The sequence below is a fragment of the Physeter macrocephalus genome, chromosome 17 (genome assembly GCF_002837175.3).
Source record: "Physeter macrocephalus isolate SW-GA chromosome 17, ASM283717v5, whole genome shotgun sequence".
In the NCBI taxonomy this organism is placed as follows: Eukaryota; Metazoa; Chordata; class Mammalia; order Artiodactyla; family Physeteridae; genus Physeter; species Physeter macrocephalus.
In genome coordinates this window covers 22,086,171-22,104,307 of record NC_041230.1, presented here as the reverse complement: position 1 = coordinate 22,104,307, position 18,137 = coordinate 22,086,171, and the positions used below count along the sequence as shown (strand labels likewise).

Genomic DNA, 18,137 nt, shown 5'->3' with positions numbered 1-18,137 from the left:
CCGTGGTCTGTCCGCTCAACTTGTTGGGGGTGGGCTGGCTTCCCCCTGCCAGGATGCCAGGGTCTGGGTGGCTGGGGGTGCTTGGCCCCCTCTAGCGGAGAGACCAGAACCGGGTGCTGTCGGCGGGAGCCTGGGCTGCACTCTTTGGTTGAGCAGGAACAATTACTAATGACATTTAGAAAGAAACTAATGATGAGAAATGCAAGCTGGCATTTCAGGAGCGCCAGTCAACAGCCCCATGTCAGCACTCACCGGAGAGGCAAGGGGCTGGGGCCGGGCGTGCAGGGGGAAGGAGGAGGTGGCGGGAATTAATTTTGCTGTGTCAATAACGAATGTGGCCCCACTCGCTCTGCTTCTGGAGTTTAGACAAAATCAAGCACGGACCGACTGGGGCTCATCCAGGGCTGCAGTGAGATTCACTGTGTGTTGTGATATGGGCAAGGGTGGGTGACGGGTTCAGTTTGGAGTTTCCTTTCAGTGACATCAGGAAGCAGAGTGGGTGGGCGGGGGGACAGCGAAACGGGAGGAGGTAGCCTTAGGACCGAGCCGTTTGAGCTCAACCAGCTCTTACCAGCTGCATAGCTTAGCAAAGGTGCTTTGCCTTTCTCTCTCTCTCTTTTTTTTTTTTTTTTTTTTTTTTTTTTTTTTTTTTGGCCACACCACTCGGCTTGCGGGATCTTATTTCCCCAACCAGGGTTTGAACCTGGGCCCTCAGCAGTAAAAGCGCGGAGTCCTAACCCCTGGACCACCAGGAAATTCCCTGCTTTGTCTTTCTGAGCCTCAGTTTCTTCATCAGTAAAATGGGACATCAGTAAAATCGAGACGTGAAGAGAACGTATGAAGACCAGGCAGCCCAGTTTGGGCCCATGACAGGCGCACAGTATATGGTAGCTATTACCCTATTCCACGGACATATTTTAAGATGCACAGCTTTTCTCATTATAACGGCTCTCACATTGGAATACCTCACTTGTGTGTTATAGTTTAATGGATCATTTTTTTGTTTGCTTGTTGTGATACATCCAATACGGAGCATCTTATATTCTCTGGGGTCTTAGAATAGATAAAAGACGGCATTGGTAGGAAGCATGGCGGAGGGTGAGGAGGAAGAAAGATGCTGAAATTGTCTGGGGCAGGGATTGGGTTTCCCAGTGGGAGCATATGCCAACCCCTTCCTTCCCGTCAGGTTCTCCAGAATGAGGAAGAGGGGTCCCATCCAGCATCCCCTCGCATAGAAGGGAGAAGACACACACAGGGAAATGTCATTATCATGGTAACGTTGAACATTTTTACAGTGGAGGTTAAAAACTCCTAGCCCATGACCCTGGGGATTTTGGAACCTTTCAATAGTTGTCTATGTTTCAAAATGGAGATTTCCTATCATTATAGTGGCTACCATTACTATAGTGCTTATTAGGTGCCAGACATTGTTCTTAGCACTTCTATACATTAAGACATTCTATCCTCACAATGCCTCTATTATTGAGGTAACTGAACTGAGGCACAGAGAGGTTAACTAACTCCCTGAGGCCACAGAGCTAGTCAGTCCTGGGCCTAGGCCGCCAGCCCCAGATTCTGTCTCTTTACCACCATACTAAATGGCTAGATTTCTTGATTTTTCTACAAATGAGACCTGGCAGCCCCTGGACCAGAGTCCCGCATGGCAACAAATCAGCTGCCCTCTTCAGACGCGGGGATGTGAGCTCTGGTTCAGCACCGCCCCCGACCTGGTCGGACTCACGCAGTTCATTACCCACCTGGGCTCTGAGTTTGCGGCCCTGTTGCAACACTTCGCAGTTTGTAAATATTATCTTGTTGGTGCCTCAACAACCGGGAACCACTGGACGTGCTCTTTGCTCCCACAAAATAGTGCAGACCTGAAAACTGAGGCTGGGGAAGGGCGATAAAGCTGGGAGGAGTGGGGCCCAGGAGAGGAGTGGGGAGTGTATTCCACCCATTTGGGTTGGGGTGTTTGAACAGGGAGGCAGGTGGGGCTCCCTGCTCTCCAGCTCAGCGACTGGTCCCCCCAGTGAAACCAGACGCGGATGCACAGGCCAACAGCTGCATCCCTATGGCACCGTCTCAGTCTCCCCACCCTTCTTTTTGAAGCTGCCACATCAAAAATGCGGGGTCGTCCATGCTTTGGAGTGGACAGGGATGGCAAAGCCTTGTGATTTGTCGTAATTATGACAGTATTAAACATCTGTGTACCATTTTACATATTGTAAACATTTTTACATATGTAGCCTGATTTGAAGCTCATAACAAGGCTATGAGGTCAGTATTATTTGTAAATAGGTACTTAGGAAGGTGAAGTGACTTGCCTTGGGTCGCATACATATATTAGGTGGCTGAGGCAGGATTTGAACTCCAAAGCCCACTGTATTTCCACCGGTCCTTCTACCCTCCTTCCCACTTATTTATTCGTGCACTCTTCTTTCCCCTACCATTCACTCATCTGCCACCCATCCACTTATCCACACATTCATTGATTCATCCATCTTTCCATCCATCCACCCACTCATCCACCAACCATTTTCCCATCCATCTAGCTACACATCCATCCAGCCATCCATCAGTATTGAGTGTTAAGTGCTGGGAACGACACAGCTCTCATGACACCTCCCTCATGTGCTCTTAATTCCATGCTTAACTGCTACCCGTCCCCCCTCCCTTCTCCCACCCTACAACTGCTTGTGCCCCCCCCCGTCCCCCCCACACCTCTGATGAGTTGAGTGGGACAGGATGGACTGGGGATCTAGATGATCCTTTGTTTGCCTCATGGAAACCATCGAGTTCTGGTGGTGGAAGCGAAGGCGCAGGGCAGACCCACGTGGTCAAGGTGGAGCAGGTGTGTGCGCCGTGATGATGTGCCTGGAGTTTGGTTGGAAGCTGAGGGCAGGCGAGGCATTGCAGGCTGGGCCGCAGTGTTCTTTAGCCCCATCAGTGGGCCCGGCTCCCAAGGAGCCCTGCCTTTCTAGGTGGGTAGAGGTCACCCTTAGCCCTTTGCTTTGTACCAGGCTGGATGTCCTCCCCGAATGGACAAGGATATACGCCCAAGTGTTTTCATAAGAACCTTCGCGATCATTAAATATTATCGGTCTCAGCTGCAGTTTTGATCGCTGGTGCATGCACACAATTCATCACAGCAAATTAGGTCCATCTTCAGAACTTCTGGCCCTGCAGCCTGGGGGGCGGGGTCTGTCAGTGAGGGGGCTGGGCCATGTGGGCTCCGGAAGCCATTCTCGGGGGGGTGATGAGCCATGTTTTCTGAGCAGGACCACCCTCAGAATAATCTGCCAGAACAGCTCTCCCTCTGCAGGGGTTAATTTTGTAGAAATTTTGAGGATGCAGGAAAGTTTTCCTTTTAGCAAAAATTTGGAGGAAAGAAGAGAAGGATGTGATCGAAGTTTTAAAATATCATTTATAAAACCTGAAAGCACTGGGTTAGTTGAGGGACCAGAACATATGTGTTCTGTATAATTAGTGACCGTGTGACCTAGATTTTCCAGGACAGTCCTGATTTCAAGTATTTTGTCCCAGCTATTGGCTATTTGTCCTGGTTTTTTGGCTTGTGAAATATGATGACTACATATGGAGCTGAGTTTTCTCATCAAATTTTAATGAATAAATATTTAAAGCTGTAAAGGCCTGGAAAGATTTCAGAAAAAATTAAAAGGAAAATTTCCACCCACTTTTTTTTCCCAACATGGCAAAATACGTCTGTGGGTATACCTCATGCATGCTTCCCATTCCCCCACTGAAGTAGCAGAGGAAACACTTCCATCCAGCAGGGTATGAAAACTTTCAATGCCCCAGTCCTTTGGACTTGGCAGTAATTGCAGGGGAGGCCTCTCCGCCGTGTGGCTCAGGCCCCTGTGCTCAGGGCATAAAGCCCCTGGTTCTAAAGGTCTCGAGAGGTCCTCTGTTCTTCTGTGGCCCCGGGAACCGTGCCATTGATGATAGCCATAGGCTCGGGCACCGCAGAGGAAGCCCTATGCATCACAGAGGTGGAAAAGGTCTTGCAGCCAATTCTGGCCAGTGATACATCCCCTGGATGCTATAGCTCCCACCTGTCCAGCCGAGGCCTCTACATGCCTCGTCTCGCTGCTACAGTCTGTGCAACTTCCACCTTCCAACTTCCAACCCTAGAACAAGAGACGTGGACTTCCCTGGTGGTCTAGTGGCTAAGACTCTGCACTTCCAATGCAGGGGGCGCGGGTTCGATCCCTGGTTGGGGAACGAAGATCCCAGATGCTGCGTGGCCAAAAGAAAAAAAAAAGATGTCTTCTGTAGAGCAAGAGACATGAGGATTACAGCACAGGATTGGCCCTGCATTCAGCTGTAGAATGCGACAGACATTTCATCCTCCCACCTGCCCGCTTACTCTGTAAGATCCCACCCAATTTTTTAAAAATTGTGGGAAGATACACATACATAAAGTTTACCATCTTAACCATCTTTTAAAAATTAATTAATTAATTAATTTTGGGCTGCATTGGGTCTTTGTTGCTGTGTGCGGGCTTTCTCTGGTTGCGGCAAGCGGGGGCTACTCTTCGTTGCGGTGTGTGGGCTTTTCATCGCGGTGGTTTCTCTTGTGGCAGAGCACGGGCTCTAGGCGCACGGGCTTCAGTAGTTGTGGCTCGTGGGCTCTAGAGCGCAGGCTCAGTAGTTGTGGCACGTGGGCTTCCGTAGTTGTGGCTCGTGGGCTCTAGAGTGCAGGCTTCAGTAGTTGTGGTGCGCGGACTTCAGTAGTTGTGGCTCGCGGGCTCTAGAGCGCAGGCTCAGTAGTTGTGGTGCACGGGCTCAGTTGCTCCACAGCATGTGGGATCTTCCCGGACCAGGGCTCGAACCCGTGTCCCCTGCATTGGCAGGCGGATTCCTAACCACTGCGCCACCAGGGAAGTCGCTTAACCATTTTTTTTTTCCCTTAACCATTTTTAAGTAGACAGTTCATTGGCACTAAGTACCTTCACAGTGTTTGGCAACCATCACCACCATCCACAGATCTTTTCCATCTTCCCAAACGGAAACCGTGTCCCCATGAGTCAGTGACTCCCCCTCCCTCCCGCAGCCCCTGGAAACCACCATTCTCCTTCCTGTCTCTAGGAACCTCATAGAAGTGAGTAATACAGTCTTTGTCCTTCTGTGACCAGCTCGTTGCACTTAGCACAGTGTCTTCAAAGGATCCCTGGACTTCTAAGGGAAAAGTATAGCATGCCCTGGGCGGGGCTGGGGACATGGAGGAGAGGGGCAGCCCTGTTTCTTCTCCTCTCCCCGGCCCTGTCAGTGGAGGCTTTGCCTCATACCATTGCCCGTTGGCTGTCATTTCAGAAATACTGAGTTTTTAGCAAGCGCGGGCTCTGAGCCGACACAGGGCCCAGCAGAGAATGGGGAGATGAGGTCCCTGCCTGCAGCTCATGGCCTAGTGAGGGGCAGGGAAGCAGCCTGGTCACTGCAGGTTGAGGAAAGTGCTAGAAGGACACCTGTGCAGGTGAGGGGCTGCACCAAGACAGGGGCCCCTCATCATACGGGCAGGAAGGGCTTTCCCATGGCACGGCAATCAGATGCGGAGGAGCCTGGGGAAACTGGGGGGAGCCTCGGGGCTGTGGAGTGGCCGCCAAGAGGGCTGACTGAGGAAAGAGCTTGGCCTGGGTGGGGAGCTGAGAGAAGGTGGTAGAGGCTTCGGGGCCAGCAGTCGCCGGACCTTGTAGGGCTGTCAGGCCTGGGGTCCGGAGCCCGGATTTCTTCTGGGTGTGGTTGGGACCCACTGGGGGTTTAAGCAGAGATCTCCCACTTCCCTGCTCCCTGGAAGAGAGAACCTGGGACCTTCCTCTCATGGCACTTTGTTCTCTCAGTGTCCCATGGCCATGAAGAGGAAGCCCTGGCTGGAACCCGGGTCGTCGGCAAGCGGGGGCTTTGCAGGGGTGTCCCCCCGGTGGTTTGAGTGAGGGCAGGTTAACTGCACTGTGTGGGGAGATGAAAAGCCAAAAATAACAATAACCGACCCCTGAACCCCTGTGCAGCATGTTGTCAGTGTAACGTGTGTGTGTGTGTGCACGCCTGGGATTGTGGGGTGTCCACGATTGTGTGTGTGATTGTGGTTGTCTGTGAGACTGTGTGTAGGTGCCTGTGGACTATCCACGAGTGTGTGTGTACCTGCGTGCATTTCATTTTGGGGTACCTGTGAGTGTGCGTGTGTGTATGTGTTTGGAACCCAATGGGGGATTATGCAGAGGTTTCCCACTTCCCTTGATGTGTGACTTCGGGGTGTCTGTGAGAGTGTGCGTTTGGGGGTGGGCATAGGTGCAGAGGGAAGAGGAGCCCTGTCGTACCACGCTGCGTTCATAAGTGCCCCCAAGGGCAGTGCCCACACAATGCCTGGCTCTCTCCTTCTCCCCCGTGAGGTACAGCGGGTGATGGGTGGGAGGGTTCTCAAGTTCTTTGCAAGAAAGGGAGGTACGAGGGGATTATCACCAAGACTCTTGAACAAGGTGCTTGTGGAAAACTGGTGCTGTTCTCTCTGAGTGGTTGAGGGAGGGGCTTCCTGCTCCCCCTCCCCAAGATGGCCATTTTGACGCCCCTGTGTGACCCTAGGGAAGGCGGGTTTCCCACGTTTGCTAGCACCTGGCGCACCCAGAAACCCTTAGGCTGCATGGTGGGCCCCGCCCTCAAGGCAGCGGTACCCAGGACCTGGGGGACCATGCTGGCCTCAACACAGCTTCATCTTCTATGCTCCATCCTCTTCTTCAGAAGAGGGTCCCACATCCCACCCCCTCAGGTGAGGACCCTAAATAATGACGGGCCACGTGCCATCTAATAGCACTGCCCACCCTCCCCCCACCCTGGGCATCAGCCAGTCAGTGTACTGGAAGATATCTCGAGCATCTTGAGGGCCTCTCAAAATACCAGCGGCCTCAAGCTGGCAGCCCGTGGGCCAGATTTGAGCTACAGACATGTTTTCATGGGCTGCATCATGCTTTAAATATCAAATGTTTTATTTTTTAAATGTTTTTATTTTTTAAAAAAATCTCGATTTTTCAGTTTTCCCTACAGAACCAGAAGTGCTGGCGGCACTGGGCCTGCATTCCCACAGGGCCGTCATTACCTGCAGCCCACGAGGGCTGCCCCTTTGCTACGAGGCTTGGGTTCTTGGGATGACACCAGTCCTCACTGTGTCTTATTGCCTTGCACCTGGCCTGGGTGGAGCTTGCTGGTCGAGTGGACCCGACAGCAACCTGGCCCCTGAGCGGAGGCCTCTGTCCAGTCCGGGCCCAGCTGCACATGGTAGGGAAGCTCTGCCCACAGCAGCTGGGTCTCCCCGACATCAGCCGCTGTTTTTCAGTATATTACCCTGTGAGTGTGATGCCCCAACTGATAGGATGTTCCATGCGTGTGGGTGCCTGGTCTTCTCTGATCGTCACTAAGACCGGCAGATGTGTTCTGAGGTGGGAGGAGAGACCCCTCTCTTGGTCTTGGGAGCCCAGTCTTCCCGCACCATTTTTAATGGCGTTTCAGCACCTCTGCCTTGGTCTCTCCTCAGGCTCTGGTGGCTTGTACGCTTCGGTTCCTGCCCTGCTCTGGCAGGATGGAATCCTATCTTTCAGAGGTCTGACTCAGGCTCTTTGGGGGCAGGGGGCCATGTCTTAATTCGTATTTGAGATGAACCCCAGGGTCTGGTTCCAAGCAAGCGCTTGGCTAATGTGTTTAGAATGGACTTCCCAGTGACCCGTGACAGGCCAGTGCAGTGTCCCCACCCAGGAGGGGCCAGAATCCACAGCAGGGAACTAACATGTGGTCGCCTGGCACACCACGGCCAAAACCCTTGATTCTCGGTCCTTTGTCCCGGGTTTGCTGGGCGCCCTGTCCCTGAGGGACTCCCACCTCCCTTTGGATAACCAGCAACAGTAGTGGCCAGATTGACTCGGGACTCGGCGTCAGGCTTGTTGCTGAGGGGGGGCCCGTCTGTAAGCAGACCTGGAAAGATTTCACCCTCCTCTGCCCGTGACGCAGCCGTAAGCCCTCGTTTTCCCTCGCACAGCTGCTACCTAAAGTCGAGTCGCTGGCCTGCGATTCTCTGGATTCTCTGCTCACAAACAGACCGACTGGGCCCATTTGCATTCTGAAGCGCGGTTCCCCGGAGTCCTCGGGGCCCTCTGGGCAGGTATTATTAGTTCCCTTGTTTTGTTGGGTGACTCTGAATTCCGGGAGCCTGTTTCAACGGGCTGAGTCCTAATAGAAGGCTTCGTTTCCCTCCTAATAATCTATTCTCTGGTGGGTTTTATTTCCGAAGCACAGCCGTACAGAACCTGCCCTCTTGGGAGTTTATTGGGCTTTTTTTTTTTTTTTTTCACAACAACATTTTCTCCCACATTTTCACTCAAAGGAAGATCTTTTTCCCACTCACTTGACTGGTTATTGGCCAGGCCACCTGCTTTGGGCTCTTGGGTCCTGGGTGCTGCTGGGCACTGGCGAGAGGGGTTTAGAGGGGGTACTCGCTTGCCCACCCTGGGGTACTTAGAGCAGCAAGGAGAATGAAAGAGAGCAGACAGTCAGCTCCTTTGGGGACACGTCCAGCAGCAGCAGTCAGGGTCATGCGGCTGTTCCTCACATGGCCCCAGGTGACGAGGTCCCCGCAACTTCTCCTGCCCTGGGTTCTGCCAGAAAGCAGTAGATCCCCCCAAAGCCAACCCGGCTGCTCCTTAGAAGCTGGAATCTCCCTCCACGCCAGGAGTTCCGGATGAACTGAGGCTCTCACGTGAGAGACAGACTTCCCCAGCTAAGCGGGTCCGACGCTCACTTCCTGCCGCTCTGGATTGGCAGACGACAGCCTGTCTGGCTGTCTGGGAGGCAGGGTCAGGGGAAGCCCCACACACATCTCCACGCGCGGAGGAGCTGCCTTGGCCTCGTAGGCTTTGTCCCAGGGCGGTGGGTCACCAGCTTCACTCAGGACCCTCCGATGCCAAGGACGGGTCTCCCTTCCACACGGACGAACCTCTCCTTGCCCTCTGTGCAAATGGGCAGCCTCCGGCTTGCTTGGTGGGCCCAGGGGGACGTGGGGCGCATACATGTCAGGGCCCGGGTCCCCAGGAGAGCGGCTGCGTCACCGGGCAGGCATTTAGCGGGAACCTCAGCCATCACTCACTCCTAATTTTCATGACGTGTATTAGCGAAATTGTGTTCTGAGTATTCATTCAGTGCTGTTTATGGTGTGCTCTCGAGTGCGCTTACCGTTTGTCAGAAGTGCAAACTAGCGAACATACGAGCCTTTAAGACAGGCCATCTGTTCGTCTTAGACCCTTGGACGATTGTCAAACGCTTCTAAAAATAAGTGCTCACTAGCAGAGAGGGGCTGCCCAGGTGATACACAGCAGAGAGGGAAGCAGGGCTGCCTGCACCTGTACCCTCCCCAAAGGGAAAGATACAGTCGTGTGCTGGGGATGGGTGGGGGCCCGAGAAGGGAGCAGAGGGGGTGAGAGCCTGAAGGCCCTGCCGATAGACCTTTCCGGCCGGAGGTGTGTGCGTCTCCCTGTTCCTTGCCTCTCGTGTAACTCCGCAGCTCAAGTACTTTCGATGGCTCCCTGTGGCCCAGATTTAAGGGCAAGCTGCCTCGTCTGGCATCAAGGAGCCTCATCAATAAGACCCCCTCCTTCCTTTCCAGGCTTGTCTCCACGGCACATACCCTGTCCTTCTGCCAAGCTGAATTATTCATTGTTCCCCCAACATATGCTGCACTTTTCACATTTCACAGGCAGGAGAGGGCTGTGGTGAAGGGTGGGCTCTGCATACAGACCGCACAGGTGCAGCTCCCGCACTGCCATTAACCAGCTGTAGCACCTCCACTCTGTGCCTCAGTTTTCTCATCTGTAAAATAGGGATAATGAGAGTATTCAGTCCGCAGGGTTGTCGTGAGGCTTAAATGAGTTAATATAAGTGAAGGGTTAAGAATGACACAGTGAGCTCACGATGAGTGTTCGCTGTGATCGTTTTCAGGATCCTTCACACCTTCAGCCTTTGTCTGGGTGGTCCCATCTCCCTGGAAAGCGAACACACGCACACACACGCACACACACGCACACACACACACACCCCAGTGCAAATCCTAACCCGATCCATCCTCAAAGGGCAGCTGGGAGGCCAACTTTTTCCTTAAGCTCCTCCCAATCAGAAATGTTCTCCCCACGGTTCCTTTTTGTGAAATCTCACCCCTTCCTTCAGCCATGAGCTGGTAGCAGGCCAGGATGTGCCTCACTCTCTCTCTCTCTCTCTCTCACTCTCGCTGTCTTCCGTCCACCACACACAGCCAGGCTCCGTGTTTGTTAAACAAACAAATAACAGAACCTCGCTTAGCCTGAACACGGCTGCAGCGTTAGCCCGAAGGATCTACCTTTTCCCCTGGAAACGAATCCTCCCGTGGTTAAGGCAGGTTCTTGGACTCGGTCCCTGCTCCTGGAGACTGCTCTTTGTGACACCAGCCTTGTGAGAGCCACCGGGGCTGAAGCTGCCAGGGAGTGGCCCAGCGGTAGGCAGTGGGGAGGAAGGGGATTAACCACAGCCCCTTTCCCAACCGAGAACCAGAGGGAGGTGATGTGGCGAAGCCAGGTGGGCTCTGCAGCTGGGGCTGGGTGAGCAGGGAGTGTAGGATGCTCTGGGTATGGGGGCCGCGTCCTGTGCCCTTAAGTCTGCCACAGGGAGGTGAGACCCGGCCCCGGGACCAGGCCTTCTCTTGTGCCCCTTGAGAGTAAGGGTCTGTGAGTCCAGGCCGCCCCCATTCACTGTGGGCTGTGAGCTTCTCAAGGGAGAGGCTGGGGCTCCTCCACCTCCGTGTGTCCAGTGCCCGGCTGGGGCCTCCGTGAACCGCTGTGGAAGGAATGAGCGAATGGGTGAATGGCGGGGTGAGTGCATACCGCCTCCCTCCTCCACAAAGTCTCCCCGTGAGGCTCCTTTGCCTCACCAGACGTCCACTGTTCCCTGGGGGGAGGGAAAGCAGTGAATTGTGGGTACAGAGGTGGTAGCCAGGGGGCTGGTGGGGAGGGGACAAGGAGGGGAGGACCTTTATTAGATGCTGCTGTTCCAGAGATAGGACCATCCAAGGTGCTGCCTTGTCCGGAGCGGTCCTGAGATCTCGCCAGCCCCGGGGACACACAGAAGGATGAGCTAGTAGAGGGATCGGTCTGTCAGACCTCCCGGAAGCCCCCGCTGCAAGCCCCCAAACGTGTTTGGTGCCATGGGGGTATAAGCAGGGAACAAACAGCCCCTCGTTCACGGAGCTCCCTGTATCTTGGACACCGTTTATGGCAATGTTGGAGCACTTACTCTTGGCCAGCCTGGGATAAGTACACACACATTATCTCCTGATTCCTCAGGGCATCTTAGGAAGTGGGCTCTGTTATTTCTGCCCCATCCCCTCCAAGCCCCCAGAAGTCAGGGAACTTGCTCAAGGTCACATGGCTAGTAAGTGGCAGGGCCAGGATTCAAACCCGGGACTCTCAGCCCATAAGGGCTTGCCCCCTGCCTTGGGCTCACTCAGGGCAGTGGCTAGCACAAATGGGCCACTTGCAAAGGACCAGGCGAGGTGCCAGGACTTTAGAGATACGTTGTCATCAGAGTGGCTGGAGCACAGGAGGGGCAGCTAATAATGACCCGCAGTGCAGAGAAATCCTCTCCAGCCCGTGCCCGTGCATCTCAGGATGTGCAGAGCAGTCTCTCGTTGCCTCACAGGCAGTGTTTTCCAGGCCACCAGGCAGCCAGCACGTTTAAGCACCACTAGTCTTTTCTCCTTGACTCTATGGTGAGTGGGAATCAAAGCGAGACCAAGCAGGGTCCCAGACCAAGGGACGGAACACAGAGCCAAAACCTGGAGAAGAAATCCTGATTGCAGACCGGGGCGGGGGACACACCAGAGAGAGAGTGTGTGTGTGTGTGTGTGTGTATGTGTGTGTGCATGTGGTGCGTATGCATGCCTGTTGCAGGGCATGGAGGTGTGTTGAGCCAGGAATGCCTCCTGGGGCTAGTGAATGGGCCCCCCACCAGAATCTCCAACTGGTGTCTGTGCTTTGGGAAGGATGGTCCAGCCACAGACTCCATGATGCTGATGTTCCCTCATTGCCCAACATATACCCTGGCTTCGCTCCAAATCCAGGTTATTTTACTGCTGAATTCCTAGCAACAAGTATGGTGGCTGTCACCCAGGGATTTAGTAAAGGTTTTCTGAATGAACGAATGAATGAATGAATGAGCGAACAGCCACATAAATGAATGTGAGGGTGTGACAGAGGGATCCTCAGCCTCAGTCCTCTGCGGATGACTTCCACAGAGAGAGGGTTCACCAGGATTCCAGCTAGGGCCCGACCTCCCACCCGTCACTAACTTGTATCCCGGGGGCAGATGGCCCAGTGCACCAGGCAGAGGCGCTCAGAACAGGCGCTACCAGAAACCTCCACCGGGAGAGCCGCACTGGCTCTGCCGAGAGGATGGAGCTCGGCCGCAAACCAGTGCCACCCACCCCGCTTCCGTTCTCCCATTTTATTTTTCTCACCTGCTCCTCGGCCCACACCTGCGTCTCCCTGGCAGGCAGAGAGGCCCCTGTGGATGCCAGGCCCCCCCCCCCCCCCCCCCCCCCCCCCCCCCCCCCCCCGCCCGGCCCCAGGGACCTCCCGGTCCTTGCCGGCTGCCACCCCTGCCCCAGCCCCGGCCTTTACGATGCCGGGAAGTGTTCGTCTGCGGGGTTGGTCGCATCTTTAAAAAACGATTTTCTTCCTTCTCTGAAGGGGCTAAATATAGCACAGGCATAAACAGAGAAATAGACATTTAGCCAAAATGCCCTTGTGAGAACCATGCCGGGTGGAAGGAGCTCTAAGAAAACTTGATGAAGCTCCCTCATCCCTCGAACCAACCGCAGCTTCAAACCTTGGGGGAAACAGCCACGGGTTTTTAGGGTTATTGAACTGTGCCGCTCGCCAGTGGCTCCGCCGGGAGCTGCTCAGCGCACAGGTGTGCTGGCGATTGGTGAGTCCTCTTGACGGTCCCTGCCACCCCCTCCGCCCTTTTTGAGACTGTGCCCTGGGCCTGTGGAGGAGCTGATGCCGTCCTGGCCGAGCACAGTGGCTTCTCAGCCACCCCCATACTTACCGGGCGGCCTTGACCGGGCTCCCTCAGAGCCGCCATTCTGCACCCTTAAGCCCACACCCATCGTTAGGGTGTCTGTGTGTCTCTAGGCATCCCCCCCACCCCACGCAGTCAGGCTCCTCGAGGGCCGAGCCCAGCTGGAGTCGTCTCCTCCCTTCCACTGTCCCCGTCCCAGGGCAGAGCATCCAGCAGGCACTTCACAGCGCAGTGCTGAATGAATTCTGGTGCCTGGCCCCCTCGGGGCATCAAGTTTCCACGTTTCCATCTGCTGTGACATCCTGGGCTTTTGTTCCTGTAGAACTTCAGGTAAGGAAGTTTCACCCTCTTTGAGGAAGTTCTTCCTTGAGTCTAACCGAAGAACTGCCAGCTACTGCCCCTTAAGAGAGAAGGCCACTGTTGTTTTCACCTGAGAAGTGGCATTTATTCTTGAACTGTCCTAACCAGCAGTCCTAGGTGTAGGTTTCCATCACCAGGATTTCTGTGCCTGGCTGAGCCAGTGTGGACCATGTGTGTCACACCGGCCCTGTTCTTGGCATCTTGGCAAGAGGCTGCTTCATTATCCAGAGAGCCCTGGACATCCGCCTTTTCCCATGTTGCTGGTGGATGGTCCTGAGGACTTTGTGAAGATCAGAAATCGTCTGGTTTTCTGCTGCTTATGAAACAGAGTCCACATTCAGGGCTCCCAGCAGTCTCCCACGTGATCTCTGTGCTGGGATCACCCCACTGGTGCCCGCATCTGCCGAGCTTACTCCAGCCTCCGTACCTTCGTCTATGCTGTGCCCTCCTCTTGGCATGTCCTTTCCCCTTTCCACATACCTACATCCTACCCACATATTTATTCGTTTATTTATCCTTCCATTGATTCAGTGTCTCCTTGGTGTTTCCTTGGTGTCTCCTTGGTGCCAGAGCCTCGGAACCATAATTTGAGAATGAGGAAAGGGCTATACATGTTTACCTTCTTAATGTCCCTCCTCTTCCTCCTCCCCAACCCCCCACAAATCAAGAAGGACCGGACCGGGCTTCCCTGGTGGCGCAGTGGTTGAGAGTCCGCCTGCCGATGCAGGGGACACGGGTTCGTGCCCCGGCCCGGGAAGATCCCACATGCCGCGGAGCGGCTAGGCCCGTGAGCCATGGCCGCTGAGCCTGCGCGTCCGGAGCCTGTGCTCCGCAATGGGAGAGGCCACAACAGTGAGAGGCCCGCGTACCACAAAAAAATCCAAAAAAAACAAAACAAAAAAGAAAAAAAAAAAAGAAGGACCAGACCACCCGGAGAAGCCCGGCCACGTGGCACTGTTAACTCACTGGCTGTTGGCAGGGTGGGAGAGGGAGACCACCACGTTGTTGCTGGCAGCTGCGCCTGCTGCACCACCGCTGGGCGTGGGAGGCCCGGGGGTCCGGCCAGCACAGTGTGCAGCCCTGGGCCAGGTGCTGGGGCCAAGAAAGGAAGTGATGCCCCGCTGCCTGCCGCGCAGCGGAGGCGGCCAGGCTGGCCCTCGGGAGGCACATGGGTGTGGGGGCCGCGGGCTGGAGGTTCCTCGAGCGGCTGCAGAGATGGGAAGCGCCGTGTCCCAGAAGTCCCAGAGGACTTCACGAGTAGCATGCTTGGGAGGAGAGAGGAGGCAGGAGCTGAATCAGCAAAGGCTTGGAAGCTAGGAGGGTGGTTTGATGTAGGGTGGGCTCAGCTCCCCGCAGGACTGGCTGGCTGGCTGTGCACAAGCGCAGGGAGAGGTGCCTCGGCGGCAGGGTGGGCGCTCCCATGGAAACCGCCGCATCCCATCTGTGGCCTCACACAACCTGCCTTGTGCCTCTGGGTCCCTGACAACCCCACCGAGGTGCCAGGCAATGCTGGCAGAGTTCGTGCTCATGTCTGGAGAGTTCAGATGATCCGCAGACTGGGTGCCCACGAGGGCGTAGGGCGCTGTGGGGACCCTGCCTTCTCTCCCAAGCCCCTGGCTCTCTTGGATTCTAGTTGCTACCCCTCCTGCTTCCTAGCTGGATGTACTTTTACCCTGTCTGAGCCTCAGTTTCCTCATTTTACCACGTCCTACCTTGTAAGGCTGACGTGAGGATTGACAGAGATGTGCCTGCAACCACACATAGCACGTGTGCTTGCCAAATTCCGGCCACGTGTCCTGTGCCCGGGAGCCCAAGGAAGGAGGGCGGCAGTGGTTGGTGTACGGTGCCTCGGGAGTCAGCGGGCATCTGCTGTGTGAGGACGGGGCGCTGCCTCTCCCTGGCTGTGAGCTTACCGGAGGGGCTGGTGCCATCGCCGGGAGGCAGCAGCCGTGCCTGCCGTGGGAAGGGGCTGCCACCGGGGGCCTGGGCCGGGGAGCGGAGGTTGGCCCCAGGCCTTCCGGCGAAGCGGCGGGCATCCTCTGGTCACCCTCACCGCGCAGACCCGGAGCCCGGGAGAGACGCAGCGCCACGCCTGACCCCTGGTGGTCATCGGCAGAGCTGCAGGTGCGGCTCCCAGCCCCGGAGGAGTGGCTGCGCTGGCGGGGCGCCCACTTCTGGGGAGGCTGCTCCCTGTCACTGGGGGTCCTGTGCTGCCCCCGAGCAGGGTCCTGTGCTGCCCCCGAGCAGGGTTGCCCTGCCCCGGGTGGATTTAGCTTCCTTTCTCCAGGTGTCATGAGGTCGAATACCACCTGAGGCTTTGATGAGATTGGTGTGGATTTGGAACACAGATCACTGAAAAGAAACAAAGAGATTGTAGGCTCTTAGAGGCCAAATCCCACCCCCAGCCCCAGGCCACTAGCTCCCGTGGAAACAGACCTACACTGCTGGGCTGCTCTGGTTGGTGTGAGGGAGGAGATACCGTGGGCTGTGGCGAGAGGGAAGCGTTTGGTCAGAGGGGCCCACCGGGCCCTGGATTCCCAGGCGGATTCGGACAAACGACACCACAGTCTTCTGGCCAGAGCATTGTCTCGTGATGGCACAGGCAGCCTCCCTCCCCTGGCGCCCTCCCTGTGGCTGACCTGCCCCCTGCCTCGGCCACAGGCACCAAGGCCGCCCACTTCCTCAGCATGTCCGTGCCACTCGGGTGTTTTTTGGCTGGAGAACTGCATGGCACATCTGCTGTCTCCCTGCACTAAGCTCAGAGCAGCTCCCCGGAAGGCCCGAGAAGGAGATCTGGGGGAAGCCTGCAGGCGATCAGATATAATTTCCTCCTGATCGTTAGAGCAAAAGGGAGATGGAGAGGTGAACAGGGATGTCTTTAATTCCCACTACCTCCCCAGCATTTCCCCTCTCCCTTCATATAGCCAGTCCCCACGGTATGACCTGAATGGTCTAAAAACAAAAATTCATAGGGAGCCCAGGTTGGCAGCAACCGGAACCAATCCCCAAGCCCCAAATCAATGTGGCGTCTTGGCAGCTGCGTCCCCGGAGCACTTTTTCCCTGTTGCATTTTGTTTTGTAATAAACGAGATGCTTTTTTGCGGCTCTCGGCGTAAATGCACTGAGTGGGAGGGGATAGGCACGCTCTCCATTCTTCTGCCCTCATGCGTGTCCCCTTTCTTCGCCTTTGCAGAACCACACGATGAGCCAGCACGCACAGTGAGGGACCGCTCGACAGGACACCTCTCCGCAGAAGGCTTGCCGGAGACGCCGTGGGGAGGGCCATTTGAACATTACATCCAATCAAAGTGTCATTTGCAACCCAGATGTAAAACTCTAATGATTTGGCCATGAGGCGCTGCTATTATAAGCAGCTGGAAATGAATATTAATGGCAGAGATTAAAAGTATTCCATGCTCAGTATTTTTTATTGTCCTGCTACAGCTAGTGTGCTTTTAGAGTTTCCGCCGCAGACTACATTTCTAGAGTTAGAGAAACCCGCTTTTTGAGGCTATTGTCCTTTGTTCCTTCATGTATTATATTGATAGTTTTTAAAAAAAAGGATTAGTGTGATTTTTTTGCTTTGCTTCTTTTTTTTTTCTTTCTTGTTTTTCTTTCCCCCCCTTTCGGTTAACTACTTTTTAATTGCAATTCTAGGTAATTGTGCATCGTGATGTGATTGCTTGGCTATTGTCTGAATATTTCCTTTTAATTTTTTAATTAAAGACTAATGCTTTGATTGGATTTGCCAGTTCACCGGACAGTGATTAAAACTATGTAATGAATATAATCGGTTTCAGTGCAACTGGATGGTCTGCTTTTAAATGTGACTTAATCTGACTGCAGTAACTAGTACAGTTCAATAAAGGGAATCCATGCGATTAGCATCCGGCTGCTTGGTTCTCTCCTCCCCAGCCCAGGGCTGTGTGAGGGCTGTCGTCAACCACGGGATGTGTCCCTGTGTGAGTTCCCGTGGATCACACATGCTAGTGGGGACCTGCACACAGTGGACCCAGCTCCCCTTGGGTAGGAAGAAGCCTACTAATCTAATGCACACAGACTGGATGAGCTGGCAGGAGGCACGGAAGTCAGAGTGGGAAGAACCTTTAAATACTCTGATCTTCTCATTTATGGATGGAGAAACTGAGGCCCAAGGATAAGTGAGCGACTGCACTGAGGCCATGGAATAGGTTGATAGGCTGGCTCACGTTCATCCACGTTGTCTCTCCCCCTTGGGTGTGGCTTTCCTGGCTGCTGGATGAATCCGGTCACGTGGTTAACCCTTACCTTGCCAGGACTCCAGGCAGGACCTGGATTCTAGTTGTGGCCAAGGCATGGAGATTGGACAGGAGTTAGGGAGGGCTGCCCAGCCCCATGAGCTTCAGAGCTGAGGGCTGCAGAGTGAGCCAGGTAGGAGCAGCAGTCTCCCGATCACAGAGATCAGTGGGATGTGGAGGCACTGAGACCAGTGGCTGCAGCCAGGACTCTACTGGGGCAAGCGAGGTGCCTAGGATGCAAAATCTCGGGGTGGGGGGGCCGCTCTCAGGGGCCCCGAGAATGGACATTTCCTGACACTGTGCACCCTTAGGTGCCTTGCTTGCCTCACCTCCTCTTGGTCCTGCTGGCGCCCCAGGACCGACCCAGCAGACTTAGCCTCCCACATGCCCGTCCTC

General features: G+C 54.9%; 1 protein-coding gene and 1 non-coding gene across 4 annotated transcripts in view; one reads left to right on the top strand and one right to left on the bottom strand.

Annotated features, from left to right (window-relative positions):
* ZNF423 (zinc finger protein 423) overlaps positions 1–17,351 on the top strand; it is a 345,893-nt gene extending 328,542 nt beyond the window's left edge. For all 3 annotated transcript variants that reach the window (XM_055078984.1, XM_028477847.2, XM_028477848.2), the window contains one exon: positions 16,658–17,351. In XM_055078984.1, coding sequence (XP_054934959.1) covers positions 16,658–16,818 — 161 coding nt within the window. In that variant the 3' untranslated portion in view covers positions 16,819–17,351. The remainder of the gene's footprint in view (positions 1–16,657) is intronic.
* Positions 683–755, bottom strand: TRNAK-UUU (transfer RNA lysine (anticodon UUU)). Its single transcript has one exon. It is a non-coding gene; the product is annotated as a tRNA-Lys (tRNA).
* Positions 17,352–18,137: the final 786 nt, after the last annotated feature.